This window comes from Chelonoidis abingdonii, chromosome 11 (genome assembly GCF_003597395.2).
Source record: "Chelonoidis abingdonii isolate Lonesome George chromosome 11, CheloAbing_2.0, whole genome shotgun sequence".
NCBI lineage: Eukaryota > Metazoa > Chordata > Testudines > Testudinidae > Chelonoidis > Chelonoidis abingdonii.
Window position 1 is genome coordinate 62,754,336 of NC_133779.1, and position 14,964 is coordinate 62,769,299.

The following is a 14,964-nucleotide window of genomic DNA, read 5'->3' on the forward strand; positions in this document are numbered from 1 at the left end:
GTGGGGGGGCGCTGGTGGGGGCTCACGCAGGGGGCACTGTTGGGTGGGGTGGGTGGGGTCAGCAGGGTGCTGTGCTGTGGGAGAGAGGCTCGGTAGGGAGCTGCAGGCAGGGGTTGGGGACTCGGTAGGGAGCCGCGTGGGACAGGGTCAGCAGGTACACTGTCTGGGGAGGGCTGGGGGCTCAGTTAGGGGGCACTGTGGCAGGGGGTTTGGGCACTCGGTAGGGGGCGCGTCTTGGGAGGGTTGGGGGCTTGGTAGGGGTGCTGTGCTGTGTGTGGGGCTCGGAGGGGGCGCTGCAGGCAGGGGGCGCTAGTGGGGGGCCGCAGGGTCACTGTGCTGGGGGCCGATAGGGGGTGCTGTGCTGTGGTTGGGGCTCGTCAGGGGCGCTGTGCTTGGTGCCAGCAGGGGCGCTGTGGGCAGGGGGTTGGGGATCGGCAGGGGGCGCTATGCTGTGGGTTGGGGCTCGGCAGAGGGTGCTGTGGGGTGTCAGCAGGCACTGTGCTGGGGGCTGCGCAGGGGGCGCTGGCTGTGAGTTGGGGCGCAAGGTTGTGCTGGGATCGAAGCTGGAGCGCGCGGAGGGGGTTTCACACGGGCACGTGCTGGTGGGGGCAGGTTAGGAGTTTGGAAAGGACGCTCGTGCTGGGGGTCAGCAGCGCTTTGGGAGGGGCAGCGGTCCGCTGGGGTCACGTGGTGCTGTTGGCGCAGGGGGTGGGACTCGCGGGGGGCATTGTGCTGTGGGAGCGGGATTAGGAGAGCGTTTGTGCTGGGGGCTCGGTTAGGGAGCACTGTGCTGTGAGGGGGGTCCTGGGCTCAGTCAGGGGGTTCTGTGCTATGGTGTGGGGCTCATCAAGGGGGGGCTGGTGCTGGGGGAGCTCAGCAGGGGCGCGTGAGCAAGGGGGTGGGGAGTGGCAGGCGCTGTGCGTTGGGAGGGTGTGGCGGCCTCGGTAGGGGCGCTGTGCGTGCGGGTGCCAGCAGGGGATGCTGTCGCTTGGGAGGTTGGGGGCTCGTCAGGGGCGCTTCTTTGGGGGCTCGGCAGGCGGCTGTGCTTGGGGGCTAGCAGGGGGTGCTGTGGCAGGGAGCTGGGGAGCTCGACGGGGGCGCTGTGCGTGGGAGGGGTTGGGCTCGGTAGGCGGCACTGTGCTGTGGGGGCTCAGCGGGGGCGCTGTGCTGTGGGCAGGATGGGGAACTCGCGGGGGGCGCTGTGCGTGGGAGGGGTTTAGCACAGAGCCCCCCGCAGAGCCCCCACCCCCTCTCCACAGCACAGCACCCCCTGCTGAGCCCCCAACCCATCCCCACAGCACATCACCCCCCGCCCTAGACCCGTTCCCAGCCAGGGCCAGCTTTAGGAAGTGTGGGGCCCAATTCAAACATTTTTGGCAAGGCCCCGACAGGGATGACTAAAAAAGCAAAAAAACAAAAACGTAAAAAAAGGCCTTTCATTTCTTAGTAACTGGTTCCCTATAAAAAGTTCTGATTTAAGGGATGTCCCACAGTACGTATTTTTTGTCCCAATAAGGTTACCATACATCCGGATGGCGATTTAAGAACCAAAAAGCCTGACATGACCGGGAAAATACAGATGTATGTTAACCCTCCCTAAAGTTCCTTTTTAAAACGATGGGCCTGAACTAGAAATGGGCTCCGTTTCACATGTGTGGGTCCCCGCCACTCCCTGGGGGTGTGCTAGGGTGATCAGCAGCAGAGAGTCCTGTGGCACCTTATAGACTAACAGACGTTTTGGAGCGTGAGCTTTCGTGGGTGAATACCCACTCCGTCAGCTAGTCTGTTAGTCTATAAGGTGCCACAGGATTCTATGCTGCTTTTACAGATCCAGGCTAACACGGCTACCCCTCTGATACTAGGGTGACCAGATGTCCTGATCTTATAGGGACAGTCCCAATTTTTGGGTCTTTTTCTTATATAGGATCCTATTACCCCCCACCCCCGTCCCAATTTTTCACACTTGCTGTCTGGTCACCCTAGGGTGTGCACATGTGTGAGTCCCAGCTGCTCCCTGCCCCCTCATTGAAGCAGGTGTGCAGGTTTACTGCCCTGGGAACTGCAGCAGTGGGGCTCTGGTGGCAATTTAAAGGATCCCTGCTGGGAGCCCCAGGCCTTTTAAATTGCCCCCTGGGGAAGACGGGTCACCCCGGTACAGCGCACCGACTCTTGCCAGTATGCAGTACCAGGGCTTGGGCGCAGGGCTGGAGCCAGGGCAGAGGGTGCAGGGCTGGCTGCAGGCAGGGGCTGGTGTGGGCAGGGCAGGGGGTGTGAGGCTGGAGACAGGGCAGAGGGTGTGGGGCTGGAGACAGGGGCTGGCTGCGGGCAGAGGGTGCAGGGCTGGCTGCAGGCAAGGGCTGGTGCAGGCAGGCAGGGGGTGTGGGGCTGGAGACGGGCTGGCTGCAGGCAGAGGCTGCAGGGCTGGCTGCAGGCAGGGGCTGGTGCGGGCAGGGCAGGGGTGCAGGGCTGGCTGGAGACAGGGGCTGGTGTGGGCAGGGCAGGGGGTGTGGGGCTGCAGTCAGGGGCTGGCTGGAGACAGGGGCGGGTGTGGGTAGGGGGTGGGGGGCTACCTCGGTACAGCACACCGACTCTTATCAGTATGCAGTACCAGAGCTTGGGCGTGGGGCTGGAGCCAGGGCAGAGGGTGCAGGGCTGGCTGGAGACAGGCTGGCTGCAGGCAGGGGGTGTGGGGATGGAGACAGGGGATAGCTGCGGGCAGAGGGTGCAGGGGGTGGGGGCCTGGCTGGACACAGGGGCTGGTGTGGGCAGGGCAGGGGTTGGGGGGCTGCAGTCAGGGGCTGGCTGGAGACAGGCTGGCTGTGGGCAGAGGGTGTGGGGCTGGCTGGAGACAGGGGCGGGTGTGGGCAGGGGTTGGGGGGCCACCCCGATACAGCGCACCGACTCTTGACAGTATGCAGTACCAGGGCTTGGGCACGGGGCCTGATTCAGGGGAACTGGTTGAACTGGCCTAAAGCTGCCCTGTCTCAGCAACACAGAAGCGCCTGCTGAGACCCCTGCCCCGCCCTTCTGAGCACCTCCCCCCCCGCGACACTGCTGCAGCCTGGTGCCACCTGAGACAACAGGAGCCCCCCTGTGGGCACCCCCCTCCGGCCAGTGCGGGGGGGAGGGGGTCAGGCTGCACCTTATCCCGCCTCCATCCAAGCAGCCGCCCCGCCCGCTCCCACACGGGCCCTATATAGACCCGGACAAATGCGCATTTCCGCATTTCACCAGCAGGGGTCCTCACGGGTCCATGGAGGAACTCCCACCCCCAAGTTCGTCTGCATCCCTTGAGGCAGGGGCCGGCCGGAGAAGAGGGGCCGTGAGGGCCCAAGCGGCCAGGACTCTTGGGTTCTATCCCAGCTATAGGCAGCGAGTGGAGGTATAGGGGGCTGGGAGCCAGGACTCCTGGGTTCTCTCCTGGCTTGGGGAGGGAAGTGATGTCTAGTGGTTAGAGCAAGTGGGGCTGGGAGCCAGGACTCCTAGATTATCTCCCCAGCTCTGGGACACAAGTGGGGGCTGGTGGTTAGAGCAGGGGGGCTGGGAGCCAGAACTCCTTGTTCTCTCCTGGCTCTAGGAGGGGAGTGGCAGTGAGGACTGGGAATCAGGACACTCCTAGCTGCCTTTTTGCATTCTCACCCAACAGGTCTTTGCACACTCACCACCATTCTCCTGTGATCACAGTCATCCTCCAGCACTCACCACCAATTTCTGTCAGCTGTCTGTCCTTCACACACACACCCTTGTACCCTCATGACTGATCTTTGCACACTCATGCAAGGATGCACTCTCTGACCCTTTTTGCACTTGCACATACCCTGACACATCCACCACCCACTCCTTGCACACATACCCACAGTGGTGCACTCACTGCACAGCTGTGTGCAGTCACTCCCCTTTGACACTGGCGCCTGCTCCCATACTCATCTTTGTGCTCCCCTGCAGAACACGGCCTCTCAGGGGATGGGTGGGGGGTCACTGCCCACCCAACCTGACACCCCCTCCCAGCTCCTCCCTCCCCCCCCCAGTGGGGGATGCAGGATGCTGAGCAGGGACTTTCCAAACCCATCGCTTCTGGTAAATTGGATCCTGCTTCCAGGGGCGGAGCCAGGGAGAAGGGGGGGGGCTGTTTGAAGGAGTTATGGGTGGGGGGTACATGGACAGGGGGAAGCAGGGCAGAGGTGCACAGACAGCTGAAAGATTGGTGGTTGGGCCCTGTCCCTCTGTGCTGGGCTGGGGACAGCAGGCTGTTCTCTCTGTTTGCAGGGTTTTCTGTGTTCTGCACCCCCACAGCCTGGCACTTCTCACTCACATGCACCCTTGGGACAAGGACCTGGCTGGGGGGGACAACACTGTCACTGCAGGGGTGCAGTGGGAGTGGGGGCAGGGGTCACTGAAGGGGGAGTAGGGAGGGGTCACTGTAGGGGGAGCAGTGGGGATGCAGGGAGGGGTCACTACAGTGGGGAGCAGTGGGAGTGGGGGCAGAGGTTGCTGCAGGGGAAGCAGTGGGGATGCAGGAAGGGGTCACTGCAGTGGGGATGCAAAGCAGGTGTCACTGCAGGGGTGCCATGGGAGTGGGGGAAGGGATCGCTGCAGGGGGAGCAGTGGAGATGCAGAGCAAGGGTCACTTCAGGAGAAGCAGTGGGGGTGAGGTAGGGTCACTGCACTGGGGAGAGTGGAGATGCAGGGCAGGAGTCACTGTCTGCAGGGGGAGCAGTGGGGAGGTCACTGCAGGAGAAGCAGCGGGAGTGGGGCAGGGTCACTTCACTGGGGAGCAGTGGGGTGGGACAGGGTCACTGCACTGGGGAGCAGTGGAGATGCAGGGCAGGGGTCATTGCAGGGGTGCAGGGGGGATGCAGGGAGGGGTCACTGCAATGGGGAGCAGTGGGGATGGGCAGGGTCACTGCAGGGGTGCAGTGGGAGTGGGGACAGAGGTCACTGCAGGGGGGATCAGGGGAGGTGCAGGGCAGGGTCACTGCAGGGGGAGCAGTAGGGGTGGACCATGGTCACTGCACTGGGGAGCAGTGGAGATGCAGGGCAGGGGTCACTGCTGGGGGGAGTGGTGGAGCTGGGAGGGGGTAGGTAAATTATCTACCTCCCCACCCCAGGAAATTCCCTACTGGATCAACAGGGCAAAGTCTTCCATGGGCCATCCCACCCCCACCCCCGTATACCCAACCACTGCTCCTAGAATCCCCTGCTTCCCCATCCCCGCAGCCATGGGGTCCCCATGTTTCTATTCTCTCCCCACCCTCAGTGACTCAGCCCTTTGCAGTGGGCTCGGGACCCATCCCTGCCACCGGGGCAGGAGCAACACGGATGTGACAGAGTCCTTGGGGGAGGGGTGGGAGCCAGGACTCCTGGGTTCCATTCTCAGCTGTGCTGGTGACTTGCTGTGAGTTGTAGCTGAGTCACTCCCTCGGTTTCCCCAGCTGTGTTTGGGGACACAGCCTGAGCCAGGGGCTGGCGGTGGTGGGGGCCTGATTGAGCCCAGGACATGGGCCCTCACACCCTGGTCATTTCTCAGGCGCAGGGAGGGGAGGCAAGGAGGGATGGGGGGCACAAAGGATGGATACATAGAGTGGCCTGGAGGAGTGTGGGGGAGGGATTGAAGGAGGGAGGGTGGATGAGGGAGGGATGGAGGTGTGGGGGACCTGGAGGGGGGTGAGTGGAGATGCGGGAGGGGTGGAAGGAGGGAGGGATGGAGGTGTGGGGGAGCTGGAGGGGGTGAGTGGAGATGGAGGAGGGGTGGCAGGAGAGAAGGATGGGGGTGTGGGGGAGCTGGAGGGGGGTGAGTGGAGATGAGGACGGCTGGAAGGAGAAGTGTGTTGGGGGAAGGTGGTGGAGGGTGGACTGAGATGTATCCACCCACAGCTCCCTGGGGCTCTACAGTGACTCTGGATTCACCCCGGGGTGACTCAGACCTACTCCTGCAGGCAGCATCTACCCTGGGAGCTTGTGTTCCTGGCCCTGCTGCTGCCCCCCTGCCATGGTCCCAGAGGGAGAATCCTCCCCCAGCTTCCCAGGAAGCCGTGAGACCCCCTGGCTCCTACCCCCCCCCAAACTAATCAAGGGGGCTGCTTTGAGCGGCTGGGCCCGGATCAATTACTTAATCTGCTAATGGCTGGTGCGGGCCCTGCTGCCCCCAGCCGGACCCCTGGACCAGGGCCGGGGGCAGACGGGCGCGCTTTGCGGGGGTGCCAGGGAGCCCCCTGCACTGACAGCCCCGGTCTCTCCGTGCCAGGGGCGGGGGGTAGAAGGGGTTAACCGTGTCCGGAACGGGACCTCCCCGCTCCACCCTCGTCCGCCGAGCCCGGGGCGTTCCCTGCCGCCCCCCCATCCGGGGCGTTTCCGGTGGGGAGGGGAGAGTCCGGGAAGCGGGCGGTGCGCCCTAGGCGCACACTTGGCACGGGGCCCTGGGCGCACCGGGGCTCCCCTGCTGCCGCTGCCGCTCCTGGGGGCGGGCGGGGGGCGGGGCAGGGGCAGTAATTCTCCACCCCAAGCCCGGGGGGAGGCGGCTCTGAAAGTCCCTAGCGTTCAGCTGAGCGGCCGGGGAAGTCCCGGTGGCCCTTCCTCTACCCCGGCTGCCTGCTGCAGCCTTCCTGGCTTCAGTTGGGGGCTGTGGGCAGCCAGGCCGCCCCCTCCCTGCGCGCCCGCTCCGTGGAGGTGCCCGGCGCTGCAGGGGGCACCTGCTGAGGCCATGCGCTCGCAAAAGGGCAAAACGGGGTTTGGCTGGTGACCCCTCGCCCACACGGGGGGCAAAGGACCCAGGAGACCGAGCGACGTTTGGCTGGTGACTCCCCCTCACGCCCATCCCGGGGGCACAGGACCCAGGAGACCGAGCCGGTTTGGCTGGCGACCCTCCCCCACTCTGGGGGCAAAGGACCCCGGCGCTTGAGGAATGGCGGAGGAGATGCCCGTGGACCTGAGGACGTGGCGGAAGGGGGACAGCCCCGAGTGCCAGGGGAGCGGGGCTCCCCGTACCAAAGACCCCGGGGGGCAGCGGGCTCTTCAGGGCAGCCGGCCATTCCCTGCACCCTGGCCCGGAGCCCCGGGGGGGCCAAGGACTCCTCCCCCCGACCTCGGGGCACCGAGCCCGGGGCCCCCCGATGAGGGGGGCAGGAAAGCGGAGACCTCGCTGCCCCTGCGCAAACGCCGCTACGCAGTGCGGGGGCCGGGCTGGGAGCGGCCCGGGCCCCCGGCCGGGAAGGTACCCAAGACGGAGAGCGACGGGGGGCAGGAGGGCGCCTCTGGGGAGCAGCATCCCCCCTTTTGCAACGGGTACTGCCCCCCCTACGTGGCTGTGGAGTACGCCCGCCTGCCACCTCCCTACCTCATAGGTGGGTGACCCCCGCCCCACATCGCCCCCGCGGGGGCCCCTTCCTTTCTTCGCAGACAGCCGGTGTCTCCCCAGGTGCTAGCGGGTGGCCAGGACAGGTCCCACGGGCTGGAGACCCTCCCGCGCCCGTACGCCGGGTGCCCGGGAAATGGGCTGGGGGCGGCGGAGGACAGTCCGTGCCCTTGGCCTCAGGGGCCGGGTGAGGATTTCAGTAAAGCGATTGCTCAAACGTAGCCCTGGCCCCGACTCCTGGGTCCTTTGCGGGAGGGGTTATGGGGGAGACCCCAGGAGGTGCTGGTCCTGGACTCCTGGGTCACTAGGGACGGGTTATGGGGGAGACCCCAGGAGGTGCTGGTCCCGGATTCCTGGGTCTCTAGGGACTGGTTATGGAGGAGACCACAAGAGGTGCTGGCCCCGGACTCCTGGGTCCCTTGCGATGTATAAGGGGGATCCCTCCTTTCGCTCACGCACCCCTATTCTTCTCCCCCCACTAGGTCTGACCGGACCCTTCCTGGTCCCGGAGCGGGCCCCGTTCTTCCACCCCGTGGCCCCCCACCCCCTACTGCCGGCCCCTCTGCTGGGGCGCCCCGCCACTCCCTACCCCCTTCTCTGCCCCCTGCAGACACAGATAGCTGCTGACATCGCTACGGCGACCAAGCAGGACGAGGATGGAGACACGTAAGTGTGTGTGGGGGGGGGTTGAAATGGGGGGTGAGTTTAAATAGCCCTGGGCCCTCAGTACGGACATGGGGGCAAGGGGCCCATCTGTGAGCCCAGACAGAGCGAGCGAGCCAGCCCGGCTGGGAAGGGGAATCCCCGGCCCTTCTGTGTAGCCCTCCCCCATCCCGGTCCCACCCCTGCCGACGTTTTTTTCATGCGTAATGGTCCCGTGGCTCAAACTTCTTACTGGAAGGGGAGGGGGATAGATTTCCTCCCCGGCTTCCTCTTCCTCCGCCCCCCGTACCCTCCCCCTGCGCCTGGCTGGGCACTGCTGCAGGGAAGATCACAGCGCTGGGTTCTTGGCTCGGCAGTGACAGGGCACTGTTCCTGGGGAAGCTCCCAGCACTGGATGCCTGGCTGGGCAGTGACAGGGCACTGTCATGGGGAAGCTTGCAGCACTGGGTTCCCAGCTAGGCAATGACAGGGCACTATTCCTGGGGAAGCTCGCAGCACTGGATTCCTGACAGGGCAGTGACAGGGCACTGTTCCTGGCGAAGTTCGCAGCTCTGGGTTCCCGACAGGGCACTGTGGCAGGGAAGCTCACAGCACTGGGTTCCTGGCTGTGCAGTGACAGGGCACTGTCATGGGAAGAAACTCACAGCACTGGGTTCTCAGCTGGGCAGTGACAGGGCACTGTGGCAGGGAAGCTCACAGCACTGGGTTCCCGACAGGGCACTGTGGCGGGGAAGCTCACAGCGCTGGGTTATCGACAGGGCACTGTGGTGAGGGAAGCTCACAGCACGGGGTTCCTGGCTTGGCAGTGACAGGGCACTGTTCCTGGGGCAGCTCGCAGCGCTGCAGCCTCCAAAGCCTGAGCTGCCAGTGGATATCGAAAGTGGCCTGTTTAAGACAGGAAGTGGAGGTCAGCGGGCTGCTGGGAGCTCTTACTGGAAGCCCAGAGTCGAGGACCCCCCCCCCCCCGTTCGGGCCGCGCTGATAAGAGGTTTCCTTTTATCGTAATTCGCTGCTGGAGCGATTCTCTGAAATCACCTGCGACTTTGGGGGTGGGGGAGCGGCAGAGAGGGGGCCAGGGCTGTGGGGCAGCAGAGCTGGGGACCAGAGCAGGGAGCAGAGGGAGGGGTGAGCTGGGGTGACAGGGCTCTGGGGGGCAGGACATGGGAGGGAGGGGGGAGCTGGGCGAAGGGAGCCATGGGGCCGTGGGGAGGGTGAGGTGGAAGATGGGGGGGGCATCTCAGACCCCGTGGAGATGATGTGGGGCAGGACGGGGACCTCGCTAACATTGCAACGCTTGTTCTAAGCAGCACCAGTGTAGCTAACAGATCAGAAAGGGCAGCGTCTCGGGGGGGGGGGGGACTCCAGCAACTTGCTGCACCCGCTGTTCTAGCTGGCATCCGCCCAGGGGTGACCAGGAGCTGCTGGTGAAGCAGAGCTCCCGTGGGGCACTGCCCAGCTCGGTGAGCTCCCAGCTGGGATCAGGCTGGCGATTCCCCTGACACGGTTGCAACTGCTGTTCTAGCCAGAACCTACCTGGGAATTTCTGTGGCTGGGGGAGGGGAGAGGAACTTTCTGTGGAGCGGGGGGGGGACGACCCTGAGGAGGTTCTACCCCCACCCCCTACCCCAGTGACGCTCTCTCCTCCCCCTGTCCCCAGGGCTCTGCACATCGCTGTGGCCCAGGGGAACCTGCCCATTGCCCAGCGCCTGGTCAGCCTCTTCCTGCAGGGTCAGCGGGACCTGGACATCTACAACAACCTGCGGCAGGTCAGTCTGGGGGGCTGGGGTCCCAGCGGGGCAGGATGGGGGGGCCGGTCTGTGGGCTCTGATACCAGACTGGTCCCTGCCAGATGGGGGGAGCTGGGTATCGGGAGAGGGGTGTGATGCCGACCTGCCCCGTCAGGGGGCACCAGGCTGACAGGGGGCGGGGCGGGGCGGGGGGGGGACCCGGGCACGGCGTTCCCAGAACCCACGTGCCCAGCCCCGCCCAGCCCCAGCGCAGACGGGACTTTCCCCGACAACTTCCTCCCCCCGTTGCCTGGGCGACGCCCCAGGGTCAGAGCCTGAGTCACGGGGGAGGGGACGCAGACAGACGGACAAACAGGCGCACCTGGCACCTGGAGCACTTACAGGTCGCCCTGCAGTGATGAGACACAAAGCGGGTCGCGGGCAAACCCTGCAACGCTCTTCCATCTCCCTCTGGCTCCTTGCACCATTCCCAGAGCACCGGGGCACGCCGCGTTGCACACTCCCCATGCACGGCTGAGACACACACTCAGACACTCCCACTCCCTGGACCCCTGTATTCCCGGAGCACTGCACACTCATGCACCAGAGCATGTTGCATTCCACACTCACGATGCACTGGTGTGACACACACACTGTGACACACGCTCAGACACACTTGCTCCCTGCCATGAGCGTGTTCAAGGACTTCCACAAGCATCGCACACTCTCACTGCGATGGCCCCATGCACCAGTCACACACACACGCACACTCGCTGCAGTGCACTTGCTGGCTCTCACAGAGACACGGCTTGCTGGGACATGCTCACTCACACACACCATGGCACCTGTGCACACTCTTACAAGCTCATCCCACCCACCCCATCCCCAGAAGGAGCTGCCAGCTCCATCCTATGGACTCCTGACCTCACTCCTGACCTGCAGCCCCCAGTTACCCAAGCCCTGGGCTCCCCCCAGCTCTGCTTGGGTCCCGGATGGGGGTCTCTAAGCAGAGGGCAGCCACCCCCAGTCCCATGTTGTGTGCCCCACTTCCCGTAAACCACCACCTGAGCCAGCTCCAGCCCCTTCTCAGAAGCGTCTGCGTCAACGTGGCTGGCACCGGGGGCTGCGGTTAGCACCGTCGGGACCGGGCAGCTTCCTCTGGTTACAGGGTGTGCACCAGCTGCTCGCAGCTTGCATGTCTCGGTGCTGTAAGCTTTGCTGTGGCAATGCCCTGCCTGAGTCCCCAGCTGGGAAACCCCCTGGTGCTGCGAGCTTCCTTGTGTGTGCTCCCAGCTGGGACCCACTGCCAGGCATTGCGAGCTTCCCTGCAGCAGTGCCTTGTGCCTCTCCCCCCTCAGACTCCCTTGCATCTGGCGGTGATCACCACCCAGCCATCCCTGGTGAAGCTGCTGCTCTCGCACGGGGCGTCCCCGATGGCACTGGACCGGCACGGACAAACGTCGGTGCACCTGGCCTGCGAGCACAGCAGCCCCCGATGCCTGCGTGAGCTGCTGGAGTGGGGCAGCAACCGACCTGAGCTGGAGGCCCGGAACTACGAGGGTGAGCAGGGCAGAAGGGGATGGGGGGGGACGGGACTGGGGTTGGGAGGGGTGGATGCAGGGATGGGGGCTACTGGGGTCAGGAGGGGATGGGGGAGGGAGCTTGTGGTTTTGAGAATTTTTCCAAACAGCTGACAACTGGGACCAGAATCTCTGGAAAAGCCCAAAGGTCCCCCTGCCAAGCCAGGTCAGCACCCCCCCCCCCCCCGCCCCAAACCGTCCTCCTCCTTGTCTCTCTCACCACCCCCCTGTTTTCTCCCCCCAGGTCTCACCCCCCTGCATATCTCTGTGGCCACCTCGAACCGGGACACAGTGCTGCTGCTGCTGGAGCACGGGGCGGATATCGACGCTGTGGTGAGCATGGGGAGCACCTACTCCCACCCCGCAGACATGGTGTACGGGGGGCTGGGTACGGGGAAGCCCATCCCCTCCAACGCCCCCCTACACAAGGAGGGTTGGGTACAGTGGTGGGGAAGGGGATGCAGAGCTGGAAGAGAACTGTGCGAACTGAGGGGGGATTTCCGGCGGGGGAAGATGTGTGACTGTGGGGGGGTGGGCCTGTCTGTACCTGACGGGTCAGACCCTACTGTGCACCCCACACAGGACATCAAGAGCGGCCGCTCCCCCTTGCTCCATGCCGTGGAGAACAACAGCCTAGACATGGTGGAGCTGCTAATACAGGTGAGGGTCAGTCCCCCTCCCCCCTCACACACCTGGTCCCTCTCCCTCCCTTCAGCTCCCCCAAATGTCCCCTTGCCCCAAAGAGGTTCCTGTCACTGTCCCCCCAAACCCTGCCCTCTCCCAGCCACCTCACCTGTCCAGGGGAGGGCAGGGCACCAGGACGCTCCGGGCAGGGGGGCGTTGTCTGTCCTGTCTCACCGCCCATCTCTTCTCTCCCCTGCCCCGGCAGAATGGGGCGAATGTGAACGCGCAGTCATACGCGGGGTGCACGGCACTGCATGTGGCCAGTGGACGGGGGCTGCTGGACGCCCTGCGGCTGCTGGTGCGGAACGGGGCCGACTGCGGGATCAAGAACTATCACAACGACACGGCGCTCATGGTGGCCAAGAACCGGCGGGTGAGTGGAGGGGATGCTGGGGGGCTGAGCAGGGGACTGGGGAGGGTCAGCAGGAGGACACGGGGGGCTGCACAAAGAGGCCCTGGGGGGATTATGGGGAGGGAAAGGCTGGGGGTATAGAGGTTTGGAGGGAGGGAGAGTAGGGGCCATGGGGGTGAAGGGAAGCAGGGATGGGAGGGGCCACTGCTGCCATGTGGGAATTGGGGGAGTTAAGGGGTCTTGGGGTGGGCCTGGGGGGGCTCCCAGCAGGACAGGGTAACACCTTTCATCCCCCATTCCCAGGTGATTGACATCCTGAGGGGAAAGGCCTCTCGGCCTCCCCCAGCCTCCGACTGCACCCGGGACGGGGCCTCCCCGGCACCCAGTTCAGCCAGCTCCCCTGGCGCCCGCCTGACTCCCAATGGTGAGTGCTGCCCCCCCAATGCCCCTGGCGCCCGCCTGACTCCCAATGGTGAGTGCTGCCCCCCCAATGCCCCTGCCGCCCGCCTGACTCCCAATGGTGAGTGCTGCCCCCCCAATGCCCCTGCCGCCCGCCTGACCTCCAGCAGTAACACTCTACTGGCCCCCTTGGCCCATGTGCCCCCCCCCCCGAGCTCCCGGAGCCCCTTGGGGAGTGCCCCGTCTGAAGGTCACGCTCTGCTCTGCCTGCCCATGACCCCTGGAGCCAGCCCCATGGGGAGATGCACCAATCCCCTCACAACTCCGGGCTCCCTGGGGAGGGCAAAGCGTTTCCCAGGGGGCAGTGGGAGGACCCAAGGGTTCTGGGGGGAGGGGTTGGGATCTCGGGTGGGGGAGAGTTCCAGGTTCCCCTTTGTGGGGTGGGGTTCTGGGGCTGATTCCTGATGTCCCCTTTCTCCTCCCCGCAGGTCTGCCCAGTGCCTCCCCTGGCTCCCCACTGTCTGCCCCAAGCCCTCCTCACACCCCAGGAGCCTGCAGAACTGCCCCAACCAATCAGAGACCAGAAACTGCTGAGCCAGCCAATGGGGCATCAACGCCTGGCCCCCTCCATGGGGTGAAGCTGGAGGGAAACATACCCACACCCACCCTGGGGCAGCCAATGGGCTCTGCCACTGCCCCCAAGCCCTTTCTGCGATTGGCCGAAAGCCTGCTGGAGCCTGCACTCCATGGTGCCATCTACCCAATTGCGTCTCCTGGCCAGGACACCTCAAGCAATCACCTCTCGCTGCTGCCTGGCACCTTTCACCCGTCCATTGTCCAGGGGCTGCCACCCAATCGGATTCACCTGAGAGGTGCTGGGCTGGACCAATCACAGACTCTGTGTGGGGCAGGGAGCCCACCCGTGAGTGTGGCCGAGGGGCAGTGGCTTTGCAGCAGGGACAGCGGGGGCAGCTGACAGCAGAGTCCTGGGGGCAGCCGCCCCTCCCAACCCAGGGACCCCAGGGGACTCGCCCTGGGGATGTAGCACTGGGGTGACCGGCTCCTGGAGGACGCTGTGTCTCTGTGCACCGGACCTCGTCCGTTCCTGAGGGACCCAGGCATCCGGGCCTCCTGGGGGGACCCTCACTGCCAGCGACAGCTGCCTACTCTCCTGCAGGACCCAGGAGTCCGGGCATCTCCACGTGTTCCTGGGAGAGCCAGGTGTCTGGCTGTCTCCATGGAGGGGGAACCCATATGCTACTATGGGGCCAAGGTCCCAGCCCCGGTGAAGTCCTGAAGAGAGGAGTGTCCGACAGGCCCCCTTTAATTCGCCTCCCCCCGCCTGCGGTGGGGGAAGGGGGCAGTGTGTCCTCTTTCTGCCCTCCCCTCCCCCAGGAGCCAGCACAGAGTGGCCCTGCCAGGACCCCTGCCCCAAAACGGGGCCAGAGCCTGAGTGAAACCACAAGCAGCCTCTGGGGAGGTCGCAGCTAACGCCCGGGATGGAGTCGGCAGAACCCTGGAGGGGGATTGGCTGCACTGAGACTGGACTCGCAGGGGCCCTCTATGCCCCCCCAAAAGGCTGCTGGGAGCTAGGCCCAGCCCCCACCCCCCATTCACTAGCATTAACCCTTCTGCTCCCAGGCTGCCCCCTCGGTGCTCTCCTGGATGCAGAAGCAGGTGGGTGGGGGATCCTGCCCCCCCCACCTCAGAGTTGCTGCCAGTCACTGATACTTGAATCTCCTGGGGGGGGAGGGGGTGTTGTGGTTTGGGGGTAACTTATGAGGGTCTTTTCTAAGCCGCTAATAAAATATTTTTTGTATTTTTTATCCTGAGACTGAAAGACTTAAGGGGCACTATGGGGCTGATGGAGGGGCTCTGTGGGGCTGATGGAGGGTGCTATGGGGGGCGCTATGTGGCTGGATGGGCCCGTGGGGCTAATGGGAGGTGCTGTGGAGCTGGATGGGCCCCTGGGGATGATAGGGGGTGCTATGGGGCTGGATGGGCCCCTGGGATGGGATGGGCCCCTGGGGCTGATGGGGGGGTGCTTTGGGGCTGGATGGGCCCGTGGGGCTGATGGGGGGTGCTATGGGGCTAATGGGGGGTGCTAGGGGGCTGGATGGGCCCGTGGGGCTGATGAGGGGTGCTGTGGGGCTGGATGAGGCCCTGGGGATGATAGGGGGGTGCTATAGGGCTGATGGGTCCCTGGGA

General features: G+C 64.9%; 1 protein-coding gene across 1 annotated transcript; it reads left to right on the plus strand.

The window, feature by feature from the left end:
* Positions 1-6,516: 6,516 nt before the first annotated feature.
* On the plus strand, positions 6,517-14,582 carry BCL3 (BCL3 transcription coactivator). The gene is made up of 9 exons (XM_032778838.2): positions 6,517-7,340; positions 7,834-8,017; positions 9,672-9,780; positions 11,100-11,301; positions 11,566-11,654; positions 11,904-11,981; positions 12,211-12,378; positions 12,661-12,781; positions 13,245-14,582. Exons 1-9 carry the CDS (start codon positions 6,902-6,904, stop codon positions 13,730-13,732), a joined length of 1,878 nt encoding a protein of 625 aa, XP_032634729.1. The 5' UTR covers positions 6,517-6,901; the 3' UTR covers positions 13,733-14,582.
* The last annotated feature ends 382 nt before the right edge of the window (positions 14,583-14,964 follow it).